Source organism: Capra hircus, chromosome 20, assembly GCF_001704415.2.
Source record: "Capra hircus breed San Clemente chromosome 20, ASM170441v1, whole genome shotgun sequence".
In the NCBI taxonomy this organism is placed as follows: Eukaryota; Metazoa; Chordata; class Mammalia; order Artiodactyla; family Bovidae; genus Capra; species Capra hircus.
In genome coordinates this window covers 12,501,083-12,525,082 of record NC_030827.1, presented here as the reverse complement: position 1 = coordinate 12,525,082, position 24,000 = coordinate 12,501,083, and the positions used below count along the sequence as shown (strand labels likewise).

The 24,000-nt window shown below is 39.1% G+C and overlaps 1 protein-coding gene across 3 annotated transcripts in view; it reads left to right on the top strand.

The window, feature by feature from the left end:
- Positions 1-24,000, top strand: part of LOC102190263 (microtubule-associated serine/threonine-protein kinase 4) — a 229,174-nt gene that overhangs the window by 130,823 nt on the left and 74,351 nt on the right. For all 3 annotated transcript variants that reach the window (XM_018065527.1, XM_018065523.1, XM_018065524.1), the window contains one exon: positions 19,186-19,255. In XM_018065527.1, coding sequence (XP_017921016.1) covers positions 19,186-19,255 — 70 coding nt within the window. The remainder of the gene's footprint in view (positions 1-19,185; positions 19,256-24,000) is intronic.

Here is a 24,000-nt window from a genome sequence, read left to right as displayed (position 1 = left end):
GGCAAATGATTTGAAATTGGCTATCTGTATGAAAATATGCGAGGTGAGCTTCCTCCATACTATAAAATGGTCTGTATGTATCTTAAATTATCTGTAAAGAGCTACACCCTAAAAAGTAAAATGGATATGTAGTTGAATATTTAATACATTTAGAATGGGGAAATAATTTCTGAGCATAAAAATGTAGAAGAAATTGCTAAGGAAAAGATAGATAACATTGAATTTAAAATTCTGTAAGTTAGATACCATAACCAAAATGAAAACGCTAACTAGTAACAGAAAATACCTGCAACAAATATAATGGGCAGAAGTTTAGTAAAGAGCTCTTCTAAATAATTTAAGAAAAAAATTCTAATATCCCACCAAAAAAATAGGCAAAATACATGAACAGACAGCTCACAAAGGAAGAAATGGAAATGGCAAGTAAACAAATGCAAAGTTCAGTCACTCACTAATCAAACGAATGTAAATCAAAATAAGGAAATGCCAGTTTTCACCTGATTTGCAAATATTAAAAAGCCTATGTGGTAATAATTTTCTGGTGATGGTATAGTGAAATGGATATTCTCAATACACTGATATGAATTTACAGTCTTTTTAGAAAGCAGAGTGATATCTTATGTCAAGAACCCTAAAAATAGTTCATATCACGTGAACTATCATTTGCTCTTCATGAAATGTAATTTAAGGAAATCCTCAGAAAAATGCTCAAAAATCCATATTTCAGGATGTTAATTGCAGCATTATTTATAATATCACAAAAATAGAAACAGCTTAAACATGAAATAGTAAGAAGAGTGATGCTTAATTTGTAGTCCATCTGTATAATGAATGGTTTGCAGTCATTAAAAAATCATATTTAAAAAAAATATGTAATGGCATAGGAAAATTTTAATCACAACCTAATTACAAAGAGCAGGCTACAAAAGCTGAATGTGGTTTATAATCCTATTTAAAAATATGTTTGTGTATACATGTACACACTATCAAAAAACAGGCCAAAGAAAAACCCCACATTACGTTTTTAGAATTACTAATTTCATTCTTGTAATTTTAGGTATTTTCAAGTCCTCAACAGTGAGTGTGTGTTAGCTTTAGAACTGGATTTTTGTCATTTATTTTAAAAATGAGCAGTTCCTTTTCTATGGATTTTAAATGTTCCACCAGCAAGATCCTATGTGCATATTGCTTCCACCCTTACCATCTGCCTCCAGTTTAAAGCAGTTCAACAGTTTTATGTTTAGCATTTTCCAGTATCAGAAGTACTACTGAAGTTATCCCCCCAGTCTAATTTATCCTTAATCAGCCCCACGGTGGTGATGGGCATATGCTGCTGTATGCTCCTGTTTTGTACCCTAACATCACCTAGAAAAGGTCGCTGCTGCTGGAGGGTAGTGTTTGATCTGGGTGAAGAGTGGAGTGGTTTTTTAAGACATACATTGCTGAATAAAAATGTCTTTTCTTTCTTTTTTCCTTTGGTCTGAGTTAATTGTTGTTGGAAGACATTGCAAAACTATTTAGCAGAACTTTTTCATATATTTTCTAGTAAAAGAGCTGTGGTTAATTAAAGATACCCTGAGTAAAATTGTCCGGTGCTAAGGTTCAACAATTAGGTATTCTTGCCCGTAGAGGAAGCATTTTGGTTTGCTATAGCTTCCTATCAGAAAATGTGAAAGCCAACCCCTAATTTGATTTTCTGCCTGATAGCACATTTTTAATATTAGGTTTTAAATCATTCTGTGAAATTCTGAGCTATTACAACATTTGAAGTGTTTTAAAAATTATAACTTGATTAAATTAATAACCAAATGTAGATGTTATATTCGTTTAATGTCGCAGTAAAACAAAGCCAAATATTCCTACTCCAGTACCCTTGGAAAACTAGTTCAGGTCTGATGTTGACCAAGATTCAAGGATGTACCCAGGCATGACACCACTCCTGTCCTACTGCTCTGCTAAAATCATGACCTCCTACTGATTGAATGCAATGGTATCTTTTAAAAATAATATTACTGAGCACCCTTGCAGGTTTTGATATTAGGAAGCACTTTCTAACTCTTGACTGTTTCTCTTCCCTTGATTCCTGTGATACTTCCTTCTATATTTCTGTCTTTCTGTTGGCTCCTTTTAGTTTTTTCATTCGTTTAAAAAAACTCTTAGGATCCCTTGGGTGGAATCCTTTGTCACCCTGCTACTTGTGACAGTCACTTCTTGCCCACTGTCTTTTGATTCATATGTTTGATGAATGTTCCTGCAGTTTTTATCTCAGCCTTTCCTCTGAGCACAGATGCCTGTTCGTACTTAATAGTACTTTCTCCTTATGAATATGTCCCGCCAGCACCTTAAATCCAACTGTTATTCAATACCAAGTTTCTTGTCACCAATTCTATTTATTCTCAGATATTGGCAACATCATCCATGTGGTCCATCCAAGCTAGCAGCTTCAACATCATCTTTTGTTAAACCCTCCCTGCTGAGTTTTCCCTGAAATATGTTTTAAACCTGGCTTCATTCCCCACCCAGTTGCTCAGGGCTTTTGTGGTGAAGTGAGAACTGGGCTCCATCTTTTGCATGCTCTTATTGCCTCTCAAATCTCTCTTCTAATTGAAGCTGTTATTTTTTAAGATATGAACTTAATTATGTCTTTTAACTAAAGAAAACCATGCCATGGTTTGTCATGACACACACGAGTGTGAATTTTTATAAAATGTTAGCCACTCAGTCATGTCTCACTCTTTGCAACCTCAGGGACTGTAGTCTGCCAGACTCCTCTGTCCATGGGGATTCTCCAGGCAAGAATACTGGAGTGGGTAGCCATTCCCTCCTCGAGAGGATCTTCCCGATCCAGGGTTCGAACTGAGGTCTTCTGCACTGCAGATGGGTTTTTTACCATATGAGCCACAGGTCATCTGCAGAACAGCGGCTCAGCGGCTCCAGAAGACTAGTTAGAAATACAAACTCTCAGGCTCCCACCCATCCTTACTGAGTAACCATGGGGATAGTGCCCAGTAATCTGTGGTCCAGTAAATCCTCAAGGTAATTCTGATGCACTCTGCGGTTTGAGAATGACTGCAATGCCGGTCCTAAAGCCTTGCTGCATATTATAATAACCTGTGGAGCTTAAAAAAAAAAAACAAAAGAAAAGAAATACCCAGGTCCCAGACCAATTAAATCAGAAACTTCATCTGTCTGACCTGGCATCAGTATGTATCTTCTTAAGGGCTCCCCAGGGGAATTAGATACGTTGAAAGGTTAGAGAATAGCTTAATCTATACAATTCACTTTCTTCAGCTGAATCTAAAGCAGTGCTTCTCCAACTTGAGTGCACAGTGGAATCACCTGGGAAGCTTTAAAAATGACTGATGCTTCCCTCACCTCAATCCCCATTCTGATTTAATTGAACTGAAGTGTGACTTGGTCATTGGATTTTTTTTAAGTTCCCTAGGCTATTTGAATGTAAAACCAATATTAAGAAAGAGTGTTCTAAAGCCATGCTGAAACTCTAGTGTGCCTGAGTACCACCTGGAGTACTTAATAAAAGCAGAGACACCCATCGTCCTGTCCAGGTTCAAGAATCACCTGAAATATTGCACTAAAAGATTTTTCCGGCTGGCCTTCAGATTTCTCTAGTTTGATCCTGATGCATTCTCTAAGCTCCGCATCATTTACTGCCCTGTCCTCACTTCCTACAACCACCCCCTCGACGGCATCATGTCACTTAGCATACCTTAAATATACCTTACTTAAATCATTGGGAAAAATGTAGATTATTAAAGTCAGTGGTTTTGAACCAGTTGATAAACTATTTGGAAAAGAAGTTACCTGGATTGCTATAACTTACTCCTTAAATAAATCCCATGTAGATACAGGAGAAAAAAAATTAAAGAACAACCTTAGGGAATTCCCTGGTTGTTCATCGGTTAGGACTTCATGCTTCCACTGCAGGAGTCATGGGTTTGCTTGCTAGTGGGTAAACTAAAATCCCGTAAAATACAGAGGGTATAAAAAAAATTAAGTACTAGAAGAAAATATGGTTGCACTTAGAAAATAATCTGGGAGGGCGGGAAGACCTTTCTGAACAAGGTACAAAACCCCAGAGAGATGTTATGGGGAGGGAGGTGGGAGGGGGGTTCATGTTTGGGAACGCATGTAAGAATTAAAGATTTTAAAATTAAAAAAAAAAAAAAAACACCTTATAAGCCATAAAGGAAAATGATTGTTAAATCTGATTAAATAAAATTGTCTCTGCAGAATAGTTCATATTAGCAATATTAAAAGATAAGCACAAATGGAAGAAATGTCTTTAGTGTGTTCAAAGAATTTCCTCAGTATACAAAAACAAAAACTACAAATTAATTGCAGAAAAAGACTAACATAAGAGTGTAGTCAAGTATGAAGCAGGTAGTCTGGACAAAAGGAAACAAATGGTCAGGTAAGATTTTAGAAAATGTTCAGTTTCACTCATCCTAAACAAATTCATATCAAAACAATATGATACCACCAAAATCTGTAAAAACTGCAGTGTTGACAAGATTGAGGGGAGATGGGGTTCCCAGTGCCACTAGTGAGAGTGTAAATTAGGGCAGTGTCTTTGGAGAGCAGTTTAGCTATATGCACCAAAGTAAAAGGTGGACTGGCTTTAGGGGCCAGTATAGTCCTGCTTTTAGGAGTTTAGCTCCTGGGTGTAATCACCTGAGTATACAGAAGATATTCATTGAATAATCAAAACACTGAAATCAGTCTAAATATCTGCTAATAGTGAGTGCGTGAGTGTCTGACTCTTTGCGACCCTATGGACTGTAGCCCACCAGGCTCCTCCCTCCGTGGGATCCTCCAGGCAAGAGTACTGGAGTGGGGTGCCATTTAAGACTGAGTAAATTATGGTATATGACATACTGGAATTTTATTTGACTCTAGAGATGACAGATTTAGATGAACTGATATAGAAAACTGTAGCTAGATTATTAACAAAAAACAATTATAGAATGTGCTGTGCTCTGCTGTGCTTAGTCGTGTCTGACTCTTTGCCACCCCAGGGACCGTAGCCCCCCCAGGCTCCTCTGTCCATGGGATTCTCCAGGCAAGAATACTGGAGCGGGTTGCCACACCCTCCTCCAGGGGATCTTCCCAACCCAGGGTTCGAACCCAGGTTTCCTGTATTCTTTACCATTTGAGCCAGCAAGGAAGCCCAAGAATACTGGAGTGCATAGCCTAACCCTTCTCCAGGAGATCTTCCTGACCCAGGAATCGAACGGGGATCTCCTGCATTGCAAGCGGATTCTTTACCAGCTGAGCTTAGAACATATATATATATATATATATATATATATATAAACAGTTGACCCTTGAACAACACAACAGAAGTGCCCACGCTCTGTGCAGCTGAACATCCGAGTATAACTTGGAATTGGCCCTCTATATCTGAGGTTCTTCTGATTGGCAGGTTCTCTGTGATCCATATCCATAGTCAACCAACTGCTGAACTCGTGAGGTGGTAAAGAGTATTTACTATAGAAAAAAATCCACATGTAAGTGAACCTGCACATTTCAAGTCTGTGTTGTTTGCTCAAGGGAAATCCTATACAGCACAGCATTATTTGGGAAATTTTTAAAAATGTACATTGTATATACTTGTATATCTATCTGTATTTCTGGGTGAATCCGTGCATCTGAAGAGTGGAACTGGGGCTGGGGAGACGACATGGAGCCATAGCTTGCTGCAGCTTAGCTTGCCATAGCTTGCTGGCCCATGATGAGTTCATAGTAAGTGTTTGATTGAATCAACGAATGAGAATCAGAGGCTGGAAAAGAATTTCGCATGCCACCTTTAACTGTTTTCTATACCACCTTTATTTTTTTAATACCACCTTTAACTCTTTGAACATTTTTACAATGTATATAATTGTTTTTATAATAAAATGAAGACGTGTAAAAATGTGCTATTCACTTTTGAGACTCTGTCCCTTTGCTAGTTTCCTCTGCTTCAAAAGGATCACTTCCTTTCTCCTGCAATTTTCCTTTGAGTCAGATGAAAGGTTGCCCCTGTGAAGCCATGCATTCTTCTTTCTTCTGAATGTGTGGCTTCCTCATTTTATGTATACTGGATACATACCGCCACAAGTGCAGTATCCCGTCATGTTCTGCTGGGTCTTTCTTTCCTGCCTGGTGGGTGAGAGCATTATCCGGGATGGTGTGATTCATCTAACTTCCTCCAAAGGCTACTAGGGGTCTACCACATTGTAGCCAAAAAGGAGGAAAATATGGCAGTACTTTCCTGTCCAACTGCTACGTGCTGGTCTGTGTTACATTCACGCTGACCTGACACCCAAAGTGATTGTCCATTTTTGACCGTTTGAGTATTCTCAGGATACAGAACTCTAGCTTAGACAGTCTCCAGAATACCAGTATTCCATTTCATCCAGCATCTCTGCCAACATCACTTGAAGGAGTATCCCAGTATCAGTTACTTACTAGGTCTAGAAAGGTATCCAGCAGATATTGACTCTTTTTCTCTCTCAAGCTTTATTGAGATATTAATGACATATAACTTAGGCAAGTTTAAGGTATATGACATGATGATTTGATACGTGTATGTATTGTGAAATTATTACCACAATTAGGTTAGTTAACTCCTATATCCCCTTACATAATTACAATTTTTGTTTGTATGGTGATAACCTTAAAGCTTTACTCTCTTAACAACTTTTAAATATATAATACATATTGTTAATTATAGTCACCATACTGTACATTAAATCCCCAAACTTATTTATCTTATAACTAGAAATTTGTATCTTTTAAACATCTCCCCATTTCCTCCACCCCTAGCAACTGGAAACCAAATTTCTACTTTCTGAGTTTTTTAGACTCCACATATAAGAAAGAATATACAGTATTTGTCTTTCTCTGTCTTATTTTGCTTACTGTAATGTCATCAAGGTCCAGCCCATGTTGTCACAGTAGGCAGAATATCTTTTTTTTATGACCAGATAACATCCCATTGTGTGTGTGTTCATTCGTCCATCAGGGGATACTTAGGTTGTTAATGTGTCTTCAGTTCAACTCAGTCGTGTCCAACTCTTCGCGTCCCCGTGGACTGCAGCACACCAGGCTTCCTTCCCTGCCCATCACCAACTGTGTCTTGGTTATTGTAAATAATGCTGCACTGCACATGGAAGTACAGATGTCTTTTTGAGATGGTGATGTCATTCTCTTCAGGTTAACACCCAGAAGTGGAATTGCTGGAACAAATGGCATTTCTGTTGTTAATTTTTTGAGGAGTCTCCAAGGTGTTTTCCACAGTGGCTGCACCAGTTTACATTCTCACCAACAATGAATCAAGATTGTCTTTTCTCCACATCGTCACCAACACTTGTTATCTCTTGTCCTTTGGATAATAACCTTTCTGACAGTCGTGATATGAAATCTCACTGTGGTCTTGGTTTGCGTTTCCCTGGTGGTTAGTGATGGTGAGCACCATCATGTGCCTGTTGGCCGTTTGTTTGTCATCTTTGGGACGATATCTATTCAAGTTATTTCCCTTTTTTTAATCAGATTGGTATTTTGCTATTCTATTATTTTTTAATGTTAACCCCTTATCAGAGACATAATGTGCACACATTTTAGCTCATTCAGTAAATTGTCTTTTCCTTTTGCTGATTGTTTCGTTTGTTGTGAAGCTTTTTAGTTTGATATAATCTCATTTGTTTATTTTTGCTTCTGTTTCTTGCTCTTTTGGTGTCATAGCCAAAAAAATATTGCCAATAAAATGCACAGGAAAAGATGTTCAACATCACTAATTATTAGAGGAATGCAAATCAGAACTGTAATTAGGTATCACCTCCCACCAGTCAGAATGTAAAAACATCTATAAACAATAGATACTGGAGAGGGTGTGGAGAAAACGGAATGGTCCTCCGCTGTTAGAGGGACTATAAATTGGTACAGTTATTATAGAGAACAGTATGGAGGTTCCTTAACAAATGAAAAATAGAGCTATCACATGATCCAGCAATCCCAATCCTGGACGTATATCTAGAGAAAATCATAGTTAGAAAAGATACATGCACCCCAGTGTTCATTGCAGCACTGTTTTCTTGCTATAGCCAGGACATAGAAGCAACGTAAATGTCCATCAGTAGAGAAATGGATAAAGAAGTTGTGGTTTGTGTATACAATGGAATGCTACTCAGCCATAAAAAGAATGAAATAATGTCATTTGCAGCAGTGTGGAGAACACAGTGGCACCCCACTCCAGTACTCTTGCCTGGAAAATCCCGAGGATGGAGGAGCCTGGTAGGCTATAGTCCATGGGGTCGCTAAGAGTCGGACACGACTGAGCAACTTCACTTTCGCTTTTCACTTTCATGCATTGGAGAAAGAAATGGCAACCCACTCCAGTGTTCTTGCCTAGAGAATCCCAGGGATTGGGGAGCCTGGTGGGCTGCCGTCTCTGGGGTTGCACAGAGTCAGACACAACTGAAGCGACTTAGCAGCAGCAGCAGAGATTGTCATACTGAGTGAAATAAGTCAGAGAAAAACAAATATCATGTTATCACTTATATGCAGAATCTTTAAAAGGGATACAAATGAACTTATCTACACAAGAAAAATAGTTACAGATATAGAAAACACATTCATGGGTGAAAGTGAAAGTGAAGTTGCTCAGTTGTGTCCAACTCTTTGTGACCCCATGGACTGTAGCCTACCTCTCTCCTCCATCCATGGAATTTTCTAGGCAAGAATACTGGAGTGGGTTGCCCTTTCCTTCTCCAGAGGATCTTCTGACCCAGGAATTGAACCCGGGTCTTCTGCATTGTAGGCAGACGCTTTACCATCTGAGCCACGAGGAAAGCCCTTATGGTTAAACTTATGGTTACCAGGATGAAAATAGGGAGGAGGGATAAATTGGAAGGTTAGGATTAACACATCCATACTATTATTTATAAAACAGATAACTAATAAAGACCTACTGCATACCACAGGGAACTCTACTCAGTACTCTGTAATGGCCCATATGGGAACAGAATTTTAAAGAGTGGATTTATATATATGGGTAACTAACTCACTTATACCTGAAACTAACACATCATTGTAAATCAACTATACTCCAATAAAATTTTTAAAATAATTGTTACCAAAACCAATGTTAAGGATTTTTTTTCCTGTTTCTTTCTAGCAGTTTTATTGTATCAGCTCTTACCTTTAGTAAGATAAGTATTTGTTAAATGATTCATTATGCCAAAGAATGTACCTAATTTTTCATTCAGAGGACCTTAAAGACTATGTTGTGCTTTTTAAAAGAATAATAGCAACTTTTCCCCATGCCTCAACACCTTTCAGTATGCCTGAAAGGTTCAACACATTAGAATTAATAGCTGTGGGGGTCCTTAAGGTAGTGATTCACTGAAGATTGATATCTGTGCATTCAGAATCTCAGAGTTGCAAACAAGTGCCCCTCACCCCATCCATCAGTTACTTGGGATTGTATGCTAAAAATATGGGCACATGTATAGATCATAAATAGAGTAAGGCCCTGAATGGACACATCCCTATTATGGATAAGGCTGAATCATGTTTTCTGCAAGAAGGAATGATTAGAATAATTAGAATGATTTTAATTTTGCTTCTGATAATCACTGGTTCAATTGAGTTGCCCCCTGCCCCATGCCTTGGTTTTAACCTTTCTAATAATTTTACATGTTCTAATGCTCAGTTCAGTTCAGTCGCTCAGTGTGTCCAACTCTGTGCCCCCATGAATCACAGCATGCCAGGCCTCCCTGTCCATCATCAACTCCCGGAGTTCACTCAAACTCATGTCCATCGAGTCAGTGATGCCATCCAGCCATCTCATCCTCTGTCATCCCCTTCTCCTCCTGCCCCCAATGTCTCCCAGCATCAGAGTCTTTTCCAGTGAGTCAACTCTTTTCATGAGGTAGTCAAAGAACTGGAGTTTCAGCTTTAGCATCATTCCTTCCAGTGAACATCCAGGACTGATCTCCTTTAGAATGGACGGGTTGGATCTCCTTGCAGTCCAAGGGACTCTCAAGAGTCTTCTCCAACACCACAGTTCAAAAGCATCAATTCTTTGGCGCTCAGCCTTCTTCACAGTCCAACTCTCACATCCATACATGACCACTGGAAAAACCATAGCCTTTACCTAGGCCAAATATTAGGCATTCTGCTTGTTTAAAAAATGAAAGAATGAGATATATAGTTTTAAGGCTAATATCTTCTTCATATACTGTTAGATATGAATTATAAAGATAGCTGGCATTTCAGCTTTAAGCAGTCACATGATTAGAGTTGATAGTAAAAGCATAAACACAGTTGTGGTTAATGAGTGTATTCTTCCCTACGATTTCCTTATACAGAGCCTTTTAACCTTAACCCAGGAACAGAGGAGTGATATACAGCTTAGCTTGGGGTGGGGGTGTTCTCTTTTAGAAGAAAGGAGAAGTTGTGGAAATAATTTTTGAGTTTAGAGAGAGTAACAATTGGACGCCAGTAGAAGCGTAATAACTTACTTGATTGACCTGTGACACCTGTGGACAGGTGGGGCTTCTAGAGTGTTGACATGGTGGGATGCTGTTTGTTTAGGCTGATGGGGAAGAAATTTCCAGCCTTAGTCCTGTTTTGAAACTACTTGGAGGTCAGAGTGAAGTGAATTAGTATAGCTGAAATAAGAGGCAAGGAAGTTATAGAAAGTGGGCAGTATCAAATCTTCAAGACTTGAGGGCCCTAAATAGCTAGTGAAGTCTTGAGCTTGATTTACCAGGGTACACGGAAATTCTAAAGTTCTCAGCTCTCGCAGCTTACTAGAGTCACTTCATTTTAAAAGGGTAGACTAGGGCTTGGGTATCAGCATTTTTAAAGCCTCCCAAGTAATTCTGTGCATCTGAGCTTGAGAACTGTTTATTGATCCAAGCTGAAAGTGAGAGGGGAAAAAAAGATACCAGAGGAGAGTCTCAGGGCCAGGGTATTTCCAAGATCTTGTATAGTGTGGTTTATGGAATCTGAAAGCCAGAATTTTGATTTATTAGATACTTGGTACATTACATATTATTTTATTATGAAACAGTAGAATTGAATGTATTAGATTCTTTTAAATCTTGAGATATTTCTGGAGTTAGAAACGGAACATAATTAAGTAACTATTTAAAAAAATACATAATATATACTTTGTTTCCTTCAGATGGAATGCCTTTTAATCAGAAGCCAAAAGAACATTTTCCGTTTGTTACATTAAACCACCTTAAATTTAGTATTTATATTTTTAAGGGGAGCTGAAAGGAGGAGATTTATAATAGAGAATACATCTAGATTACATTTAGCAAGTTATAAGGACATGCAGCATTTCATTTAAATATTTCCTCTTTGACTAGAAATTATTCAGCAATTGAAGGAAACAATCTGAGAGGAACCAATTTCTTGATATCATTCACCCTTTTTCTAGGTAAAAATGCAAATTCTTTGTATCTAATTATGTTAAAGAATTGAAATCCCTTCATGTAAGATAGAAAAAAAATATGCACACCTTAGGTTACGGTCTTTGACTTGGTCTTTTATCTACATTCAGAGACTAATTAATTATCTAAAATTGATAGGCTGCATCACATTTCATAAAGCTGCATGAAACTTAGGAGTATCTGTTATGGTAGCTATGTTCTTATCTCCCCTTTCTTGACCTTACAGACACTCCTCAGTAACTTTATACAAAGGCTAAAAGTAATCTCTTCTCTACTGCTGGGAAGATGAATTACTGTAGATGGGAGGAAAACACACAACTATAAATCAACTTTCTTCATCACTCTTGACATCACTAGTCTTGACTCGAGATCACCTTGAGATGTGACATCAATTCAGAGTAATAAGGAAGGGTCAATGAAAAGCTAAAACATTCTTGAAAACCCATCATAACACGTCTCCAAGGGATCTGCGTCGATGCCGCAGCATTTCAAATACGCTACACAAATTTCAGAGGAATGGCTTCATGAAATGGAGACAACAGGCATCTGTGAGAGTCTTATGACATAGAAAGTGACCTGTTATTGGATCTCTCTTTCACTCCCTACATGTTTTTCACCCTATAAACTCATCAGTCCTTCCTTAAAAAGCAGGGCATGTCCATTTGTTCAGTGTCTATTGCGACACGCTACATCCTCCATGTGGTATCATCATTGAAAGCTGGTTTTTAGTGAGTAATTTTGATACATTGGAGATGCAGAATTGATTTCACAAGATGTGTCTAAAGTTGGTAATGTACACATCTTCTATCAGGAGATTTCTAGTACTTTGGGTCTTGTTTACCTGTTTAATCTGTTCAGCAGGTAGCCCAAAGCTCTGTATATAATAAGAACTTCATACATAATTGTTGAATTAGAAAAAATTCAGTACAATTCTCATTTTCTGTGTAACAGACTACGTTAGGCACTGAAAATTCAAAATATGCTTTTTGTGTATCTATACGTATGTATAACCAGAATTTATCGTTCACCAGCATTTAGAAAAAGTTAGTGAGAAGTAGCGAGAAATGAAATATAGGACACATCATTATTCCATTCCATTTTACCTATGGTGACAGGACATAGAATGGTTGAAATTATCAATATTCAGACTTCAGTGGTTAGCCTGTAAAATTATCTTTCTCTGCAAACCTTTAACCAGCACTGTTGACTAGTTTGGCCATATTAAACAGACCAAAGCTATCAAATCTGTTAGGCACTAAATAATGTGAGCTGGAAAAATGTTATTTGCTCTCAGGTACAATAAAAAAACTGTAATAGAATTTTTATGTTTAATTGAGTAGTATAAATGCTACGTACAAGAAATGTAACATTGTTAATTGCATATAGTATGGAAGTGTAGCATTGTTAGTTGCATACAGTATGGGACATAAGTACACTTTGTGTGTGTGCATTCAGTTGCTCAGTTGTGTCCACCTCGGTGGCCCCATGGCCTGTAGCCCCCCAGGCTCCTCTACCCATGGCATATTTCAGGCAAGAATACTGGCGTGTGCAATCTCCTTCTCCGGGAGACCTTCCCAACCCCAGAGATGAACCTGGATCTCTTGCATCTCCTGCATTGCAAGTGGATTCTTGACCACGGGCGCCCCCTGGAAAGTACATTTTAATATATTTAAAATTATTTGAAGTGGTACCACCATAAATAAAAGAGCATAAATCCCACTCAAATTTTCAAGGGTTTTATTTTGCACTTTTTAAACTAAGTATAATGGATTTATAAGATTGTGTTTCAGGTATACAGCATAGTGACTTGTTTTTTGTTTGTTTGGTTGCTTGTTTTGACAGATTATTTCCATTTTAGGTTATCACGAGGTACTAGGTATACTTCTTTGTGTTATACAGTAAATCCTTTACTGCTTATCTATTTTACAGATAGTACCTAGTTTGTATCTATTAATCCCATACCCCAAATTAGTCCCTCCTTCCCTTCCTCTCCCCTTTGCTACCCCTAAGTTTGTTTTCTAAATCTGTGAGTCTGTTTCATTTCTGATGTAAATTCATTAGTATTACTTTTTAGATTCCATGTATTATAAGTGACTTCATATGGTGCTTGTCTTTCTCTGTCTGACATACTTCACTATACATAATGCCTTCCAGGTCCATCCATGTTGTCACAGATGGCAGTATTCTGTTCTTCTTTATAGCCAGGTAACAGTCCATTGTGTATATGCACCACATTCCTTAAGCCAGTCATCTGTTGATAGGCACTTGGGTTGCTTCCGTGTCTTGGTTATTGTTAATTTCTCCTCACATTCCCAACCCTGTCCTCCTTCAGTCTTCTCCATCACAGTTCAAGTCACCATCTACCTATCTTGCTTAATCCTAAGATTTAGGAGTCATCCTATATACAAACATATATATATATATATATATATATATTTTTTTTTTTCCCACTTTGTGGCTTCGGGATCTTAAAGGTCCCCTGACCAAATCCAGGCACCGGTGGTGAAAGCTCTGGACCACCAGGGAATTCCCTAGGAGTCATCCTTGCTTCCTCCCTTTCCCCCATTATTCCACTTGGTCTAGTTTCCCAGTAAATCCTTTTGGGTCTACCATCAGAACATACCTGAGCTCTACTTCTGTTCTCTCCAAACCACCATCACCACTTACCTTGTCTATGCTATAGCCTCCTTTCTGATCTCCTTGCTTCTGTTCATTGCCTGCTTAGAGCCCACTGGACATGGAACAGCACAAGGGCTCTTTCTAAAATGTAAGTCAAATCATACCACTCTTCTCTATTAGGAAAGTGTTGATAAGTATTTGTCGAATTAATCAGATGACAGTGAGAAGTGGTACTGGGTGAGAGTCGATGTGACAAGGATGAAAAACCCAAAAGAGGTTCAGAGAAGCCAGGTTTTAAGAAAGCCTTGATTTATTGTCCACAATTCTTTTTCTACTTGAAAACCAGGCATAAAAGTCTATTTCTTGGCCTGCTGTATGGGCATGCCTGATGGTTTAGGTGGGAAAGAATCTGCCTGTCAAAGCAGGAGATGCAAAAAGATATGAGTTCTGTCCCTGGGTTGGGAAGATCCTCTGGAGAAGGAAAAGGCAACCCACTCCAGTATTCTTAAAAATTCCATGGACAAAGGACCCTGGCAGGCTACAGTCCTTGGGGTCGCAAAGAGTCGGGTAGGACTGAGCATGCACGCGCTATATACTATGCTATATTGGCCTGCTGTGGACGCTTAACAGCTTTCCCTAAGAGAGTGCCACTGAAGGCCAATCAAGGTTTTTCTCTGTCCACTTAGAGTCTAAACAGCTGCCCAGGTTTAATTAATATCCCACAATTATATCTGGAGAGTAGCCAGTTTCTGAAATGGCTAAGTGAGAGGAGGATTTTTAACTCTCCTATTGCATCAGCTGGATCTGATAGCATAGACATCAGGTTCTCAGGTGAATTTGAACTGTTATTTTTCAAAGTCCACTCAGCCTGCGGTCCCTGCATAACTAACTGTTCAATTGTCCCTTCATCTGCTGCCATTACATTTTGCAAGGGAGTCCTAGGTTTGGGCCTGTGAAGTTTGGACTTCAGGTTTTTCAGCACTGTCAATTTATTGCTGAGAATCTCCTGCAGAGCGATGAGAAACACAGTGCTATTTGTTAGGGTATAAAAAAGTCACAACTCATTTAAGCCGATCATCAAGTAATGACAACAAGGATTAAAGTGGGGGCTTACTCTTTGATCCACCAGGAGTTTCAAATGGCAGTTATCATTAATTCTTGGATTCCCTCAGTCCTGATAGAAAATCAAGGCAACCAGAAACTATCATTTTGTAAACAGGCAGCTATTAAAAACACATTAATAATCTATAGTGGGTATAGCATATGCCTTTTAAAAAGATTTGCAGCCTGTTTCTCTGCGGTGAAGACGGAGGACTTCTCCAACCTAATTACAAAGCAATCAAACAATTTAATTAATCTGGAAATCACTTTCTTAACAATAACTGCCTCCAAAATGAGGCACCCCGTGTAGCTCCGTTAGGTAAGGACTGTTTTGATGTACTGCCTGTGTGTTCGCCGGGCCAGTTCCCCCTGGGAATCATGGAGTTAATTACCTATCCAGCGCCTGCCCACCCACCACTAAGGTTTCCTTTACCAGGTCAGAAGCAGCGGTCTGTAAAGTGTCCTGGCACTCAAACATCCAAGAGCCAGCAAATCCCTTCGAACAGCAGGATTTGAGTTATAAGCAAGTGTTGCACATATGGGCAGAGAATTAACTGGCACTGGTTTTCATTTGAGAGTCTCGCAGGTATTGCTTTGCAGCTGGGTGGATGAATTCAGAGAGCAGTGCTGTGCGTAGTGAAGGTCAAGTATAGGACTCTGGTTCCACTCCATCTTGTTTTCTTGTCCTGGGAAAGTGCTACAAGTGTCCAGAGCAGTCTGGTCCTCATCTCCAAGTGAAGAATGTATAAAGTGTGCTTTATAGTTCAATCTGTTCTAAATTAGTGTTGTTGTGTGTCACAGAACAGTATCCCTACGTCTTCAAACACAACACACAAATCAATGTTTGTTTCTAAGAAGAACAAAGGCCTCAAAGATTGAGGTGTGCCTATCTAATCTACTCATCTTGTCATTTCTCCCTAAGGAAAATTGAGGAATTTTCTGTAACAAATGACACAAAAAGCTCTAGAATACTCATCGGTCCTTTTCCTCTCCTATTAATACTGCCCCAGTTCTCTCTAAAAGTTCCCAGTTAGTGGAGCAGTCATCCTCCCCGTCTGCTAACCTTGGAAGCATCAGTTAGTCTGTGATCGTTTTCATCACTTATTTTTGATCCATCACCAGTTACACTTGGTTTGGTCACCAGAACATGCTTTCTGTTGGCTTTCCACACCCTAATCCAGCTCCTTCTCCTTGGCGACTCCTCTGTCCACTCAACATACTCACACCAGGTTAAAATATCGAGCGCCTCTCTTGCGTTTAGATTTCTCTTAAGCCTTCTGCTGCTGCTGCTGCTGCTGCTAAGTCGCTTCAGTCGTGTCCGACTCTGTGCGACCCCATAGACGGCAGCCCACCAGGCTCCTCCATCCATGGGATTCTCCAGGCAAGAGTACTGGAGTGGGGTGCCATTGCCTTCTCCCAGCCTCCCACTAGGTAGTACCAAAACATGTACTCATTGACTTGACCAGCCTGAATTCCCTGATAGTAGAGAGTCTGCCTCTCTACTGCATCGCCTAACTGTATTTGGATTGACTCTGTCCCCTTCCTGAAGTCCTTCCGTTCCTTCTCTTATCCTGAGCTTGGTGAACTGCCCTCAAATTAAGCTGCAATCTCTTGTCCTCAAGGAATTACCAAGTAGTCTAGTTTATACTGCCCTTGTTTTCTCCAGTAGCCCGCTGTACATAAGGGCTTTTGTGATAATGTGGGATGTGTGTGTTTCTGTCTCAACTAGCTCTTCAGTGTGCCCAGAAACAAGAAGAAAGATCTGTGATTAGTAGGAGAATACAAATGGCTATGTAACTTAGAGCTGAGGAATATTTTCAGTGTATGGGCCTGGAAAGGCCACATAGGATGAGAAGGCAAAACCCAAGATAAGAAATGGTCAAGGGTAGCCCTGATTTTTCCTCTTTGTCTTGTTTTTTTAAAGAGTGGAATTAAATTAACCTACCTCTCTATCTCTGTCTCTGCCCATTCATCCTCAGTGTGACGGGCCACCACGTATTATAAGATGTTACATGGTTTCCTGCAGGGCCGCTCGTTAAAATCTGTAAAAGGGAGAAGGTTCTTAAGATAATTCCTGTTTCTGCCTCCTTCAGATTCTTCAAAATATTTAATAAGCTCCCTCTACTTGTTCTGGTTGATCTCATATAATCTCCAGATATAATGTTCTCTTCACAAAGAACACAGGGCTAAGAATTTGGTGCCAAGTTTCATTGGCCTTATTATTTATTCTCAGTGATTAGAGTAGTAGGGATTGTTCTCAAAATGCCTTGGCTTCAATCAGTTGTTTTGTTTCTCATAATTTACTGATGGTTTGCTCTATGTGGGGTGTGAGCAAACCAAATTTTTTTTTTCCCCCCCAAATAAAAACAAAATCAACCCAGAGATTTCTGGCATTTGACCTGTTTCCCTTTAGAAACAAAATTTCTAGCCATCTTGAAATCAAGACCTTTTAAGGAATATGAAGAGCAATGCGCAAACTAACTAGAGGAGGGGCTGGGGGAATGAAGGCTGTTGGGAGAAGTTCAAAGAATGTAATTTAGCTGTGTAGATAAAGGACAGAAAGGGTCCTGGATTACCGGATGGCAAAAGCAGAATCCATTTCTCTAGAGGCCCGAGAAACAACAGATGCAAAGACATGATAAATTTCATTGCAGCAGGGGGAAAATGCTTCTTGATTCTCTATCCATAAAGAAAGGGGCTTTTCAGCACTTCCCAGTTAAGTGACTTTAATTGTGCTGTCTGTCATAAACTTAATGGCATCTGTTGATACCATCACTACAAAATCTGCAACTTTAAGTTAACTGAAAAATTTCAGTAGAGGTGCAGCCAGTCCAGAAGTAAAGGTAACACTGAAATTATCCCCTTCAAGGTGTTAATCTATTCTTTTTGCACACGGGTAATAGTTTGGTTACCTTTATGGCTGGGTGCCATTTTGTGTCCCTTCCACCTAATTATAAATTGTCACGTCCGGTGTGAAATCAGCAATGTGGCAACACTGGCTTGCTGTTAAGGATTAAACACGTCCTCTTGATTTATTTTCTGTGTTTCAAGAACATGCAGCATCTGTTTGCAGCCTTTCCTAACCTCCTTGTTTAAACCGGCTACAGTCCCAACCGGTCCTCAGGCCATTCTGCCAGCCTAATTAACCATGCAGAGGGAAGCAGGGTGGTCTGGCCGCCTTGGGCCTCCCCTCACCTGCTGCCTGCCAAGCTTGCCCAGTGATCAGCAACAGGTTGCATGTTCTGGTGGGGAAAGTAGCAAGCTTCCAGACGAGCTGTCACCTTACATAAGCATCCATGTTCCACCCACCACGTAAGAACCTGGGGAAGACACCTTCTGCCAGCCGCTGGGTGGCTGTGGCTTTACAGGCAGCCTGGCCAGTCATCCCCTCAGCTGCCTAGGAGCAGAGGGACTATTGAAGAAGATACTTCTGGGCCTCTAGGCTGGGTCATTTGAGGTCTGAACTGCTGGGGTTCTCCACAGTATTTTATGCCATGTTCTGACATTTCTCCCTTTCAAATATGTGCTTTGAAGAATGAGGATTTATTGAGACCTCAGACTTTTCTTCTGTTTCGGTAAATAAAATTACCGAGGCTGCCTTCCTAAAATGGAAAGTCTCACCCTCCCAATTGAAGCTTATCTTCTCTATCTATCCTACTGTGGAAATGTTAACATCTGGAAGTGCAGGAACCAAGACATATGTATGTATTCATTATTCTGTGGGGCTGAAATACTTATAGTATGCAATATATGGAAGTCTGTTGGTTGGTGACATGGGTTTGTTTATTCATATATTACACCCTTGGAAAGTTGTGCTGGAACTCAAGCCAATCCCTTCCTCTCCTCCAAATAAAACGAAAGCAGTTTTTGAGGCGATGGATATTTTACAAAGGTGTACAGAAGCTTACTGCTAAAGAGAAGGGCGTTCTGGATGTAGCTAATGATATAAGAATTAAATCTTAATGTCATTTTTTTTTTTCCTTCTTTCTCTCTACAGGAAATAGCCCTCAAGATAGTCCAAGAAATTTCTCCCCCAGTGCCTCTGCCCATTTTTCATTTGCACGGAGGTAAGAACTTTTTGTGAGTAGAGTGATAACGTGTTATGTGGAGAAACCCTCCCCCCGCCCCAGTTCCTCCACTACCCATTAGAGTTATAGATGCCTCCCTTGGTCCTTCCCTAGATAGTGGGCTCCCACTAAGGGCAGAAAAAAACATTTTCACCTTTTCTCCCATCCCTAGTGTAGCGTCTCATACATGCTTTTGATGTTCAACAGACTTTTACTGACTTATCCGAGCTTATATTATAAGGACTTGATTCATCGTGTGTCCTGGTGCAGTCGTCATTGTTACTGAAACACTCAAAAATAAATAAATAACTAAAAATGGCCTTACTTGGCATCACAAGGTATAAACTCTTAAGATGCCTCTTTCCCTGAGAGCACCAAGCCAGCAATTTAGTGACTTTCCTGAGTGTTTTCTCTTCCTTTCTTAGTTAGAATTGGACTCCAAGTATCAAGGCTATATGTCTCATATCCGGGTTGGTGAGTCACAAGGAGATATTGTTGCTCGGAGGATAGTGGGCATACGATCTGCTACCAAAGCTTTTGTCTTGGGATCACCTGCTGTGATTTCTCCCAGTCAGAGATGTCTGCACAGCCTCCTCTTCTGAGTGTGCAATTAGTGTGTTTCCCCTGTCACATTCAAATCTTCACTTTCCTCCATTCCTCTTCCAGTCAGGGAAAACACACGGAAGACAAACTTGCCCCTTTAGCCGGGTTTCTGAATATTCGGAAGGAATTGCTCTTATGGTCCGAATGTCCTGCATAGTTATTACATTTTGTTCAGAGAGCTAATCATACCTTGAAATGAATTAAGGTAACATTTAATCAAGACATACAGGTAGGTTAAAAAAATAGGTTGCACATTATGTGCAAACCTGCGGTGTCATCACCGCCATTTGTCATCACGTAATGTGTTTTCTGTTACTAGGTCCAGAGGAAAGGATCTGCTTACAGTGTATTTGCAGTTCCTGATAATTAAGCTTCTCTTGTCTAATCACACATTCGCCACCACATGGTAAATGCCTATGTGTACCAGGCCTTCCCCATAGGGAGCACAAAAAGTAATTGAGATGTGATCTTCAAGGAACTTTCTGAGACCCACACCCTGGTTTTCCCCAATTCCAAATTTGATTCTTTTAGCCCTCTTACAGCCTGTAAGCACTGTAGAGAAAATGTGACGGTTAATTGGTTCCACAAAGCCTGTGTTTGTCCAGTGAACATTAATTCACGATGATGCTACTATTCTAAATGAAAAGGGAAATCCTATAAAAATTGGTTTAAAAAAGAACACAGCATAGTCCTTAAAATACATTTCTTTGAAAAAGAAAAAAAAAAGGCAGGGGAGGTGGTGGTGGAATGCATTTAATTACTTGAAGTAAAAGGAAAATGCACATCTCATAGCCTGTTTTTAAATGTGGCCGAAATCAGTCTTTTAATCCTGCCAGATTTATAGAAATGAAGAGAACCTAATAATTAAGTGGCTGACTAGAGGACAGATGACTCTGGTTTCTGTGCTATTAAAAAAAAAAATACACAAACCCCCAGGCATGTTAATTTTTGACAAATAAGCCGTAAACCGTAACAGAAAATTATCACAGGAGACCTCTGGTTCATTTTGCAGGAATTTCCAGATGGAACTCACTGCACAGTCTTCAAAAAGTATTAATTTAGATTAGGACTTGAGTGATCATCTTTTAAAACTTTTATTCAAGTAAACAGAACCTGTGTTTTCTATGAAAACTCAAATTGGCCTATTTTTAACATCTGGCATCTTTCTCTTCCATTTTAAAGTTGATTTTTCATTCAAGAAACATGGAAATTCCACTCATGGGTCTCCATTCCCTACCATATGGTATGCATTTCTGAGACCTTAGGAAGTAATGCCATTTTGGGGGTCCCACATTTTATTATTTTGTATATTCAGTTCAACAGATGAAAGAGATGGCCCTATTTTAAAAATTATTCTTGGGTAAAGGGATAAAGGTCGGACTTATGAATCTTTTCTGACCCTACTTATAACATGTGAGAATTTCCGTGCAGTATTCATCTCCTGGTAATGTACTAGTTGCAGTTAAGACTGGGAAATAAGACAACACACACTTGTTTTCCATACCATCTAATGTGTGTCTGAGAGTGAAATTATCAAGTTAATATTTTTAGTATTGGATTAAAATACTAGGATGAAAATGCATGTCATAGTGTAGTGGGTTTTATCTGGAACAAGGAAATACATTTGTATTTTGCTAGTAGCTGTGATCATTGTTATTCAATTGCTGAGTCGTGTCAGACTCTCTGCGACCCCGTTGACTGCAGCACACCCAACCAGTAACTGGGATACTGAGTTACAATCCACCTGCTTGTGGAGTCACTTGATGTTGTCTTCCTTGGTGGTAAAGAGGAGGTGATGACATTGGTCTGCCTTCCCCAGAAGTTGTGTATAGGTTTCCATATCATATCTTGCCTTCACTTCCTTAGAAATATTGAGAGAGCCTTGAATAAATGCTGGGGATGTCTCCTGGCTGCCTAGTTGTTATTTATCAGGTGAAATATCAGAATGTATTTCCATAGACAAATTACTGGAACAGATTTGCCCGCTGAGGTCAGGTCATGAGACGCTCATTGAGCACAGGTGGGCTGAAGTTACTCTGGTTACGTTATATTGGCATAGTTCATCTTGTTCCCGTATCAACTAGACCATAAAATGTATCATGCCAGATGACTCCAACAAACAGATAATGAAACCTGCTTCCTCGTTATGCAGTTGTAATAGCCAGGTTGATACTGGAACTTTTCTTTCTTCCTTTGTCGTACACCATATCAATCTAACTTTTTGTGGTTAGTATTGAAATGATGGAGGTTTGCGGGGAGGGGTGGATTTTGAGTGGGTTGTTTTTGTTTGTTTGCTTTTGTTGTTGTTGTTTTTGCTAGTCGCTTTGTAGCCTGTGTTCCCATCAGATGTTTTTCTCATGTTACTTTTTCATTTAGTTTAACATTGAAATTTCCACCCACAAAGGAAACACACTTTTCAAAAAAAAAAAAAAAAAAAAAAAGCCTCGTGGCTTTGGCAAGAATGTAGTTTTGTTTTCAGGTAACGTTTACTGGTAGCTGCTACAAAGAAAAGAAAACATTATTAGTAGGATCCAAACTGTACTTCTGTGGATAGCTTTCTTCAAAAAAAGGGCATGCTATCTCTTAGAGCACATATATCGCATATATAGGAAGTTCTCATGTGCCGTTGTCACGGTGATGAAAATGCAGTTGGTCCTTTGTGTTCCATTTGAATAAATAGACACAGACAACTTAGGGAACTTTATGAGACATAAATTATTTCTGGTCCGTGGCTGTGCAGAGTACTGAGCACATTCTTGTTTAAACATCTTTCTAGTCATGTGTTTTCCAGAGTAAGCAAATGTAATTTATGCTTCAGAACTAATAAGAACATGTCTTCTCTTGGAGTTGTTCATTCATCTGAAATATGGTCACTGATACCTGAGGGAAAGGAGAGGTAATGAATCACAGAGCAGAGTCCTGGTGGGGGAAATTGTGTCCCTCACTCTTTCCAAAGACTGGTTTCTGATAATTGCTATTAAATGGACTGAATAATTCTTTGAAAGCCATATTCTTTTAAAAATTGTTAAAATGGAGAGTCCAGGCATAGGTTCTTAAGTCTGTAATAATTAGCCAAATAAGCCAGGACCAACCTGTGTCCGTTTAATTGATGCTCAGTTGTCTTTGGAAACATATTATTCGAATTAGTTTCTTCTTAAATCTTTTAACATTTTAAATTGTATAAAATTATTTCTAGAGAACTTGTGGCATTTATTTTCATTCCTTTTATCTGATACATTTGCAAACATCTTAATTTGCTTCTTTAAAAACAAAAAATACTTGATTCAGTTGTCCTCCAATCATGGTCACAGAATTGACAGGTAAATTTTACTAAAATCTTAACATTGTACTATTTCTGTGATTTATCCACTTGAATTTCTCATTTTGTCTTTGTGGACCATTTGCATTTATTGGAGATAAAAATAACATCCATGGTGACCTATGATTATATTTTCCTTTGATTATAATTTAAGCTAAGATGTCAGTTTTGTACATAAGCATGTGATTGTGACATTTCTCAAATTCAAGTCAAATTCTGAAGAATTCCCTGATGCCCCCTTATAGTGAACATGTCTGTGGTCAGTTTGGTCTGCTCTTATCTCTCACTTGGTAAATTAATATAAATCATGAATTACAAAAAGGCTACATATGGTCAAAGAATACAGTATAGCTCTTTAGAAAAGTGTGTTTTTCCTTTTCTCCCCATGGCAAATGTGTGTATATTTGTCTTCACCGTGTTATGTGATTTTGAAGGCATAGTCCTATTCAAAATTGCTAATAAAATAGTTATTTTATTATTTCTAATAAAATAATCCTACTTTAGCAACAGGATTGTCTTCACTGCTTTGACAACTCATCTGAGACCCTTGTAATGATCCCAATTAATAACTATAGAGTTCAACCCAGAAGCTATCCATCCTGTTGCCATTTGGAGATAAAAGCCTTATTCTAGTAAGACTCCTGACAGCTTCACCTCTGTGACTAGCACAGGTCACTCTACTCTGCATTAGTTTCTACCATGAGTGGAGAATTTTCTTTCTTCACTCCCTGTCACTGGCCAGAGCTGGGCCACACACTCATAAACTCTGAAAGAGGCATTTGCTGGAACACTTTATAAAGCCAGGTCATGTCAGAAGGTAATA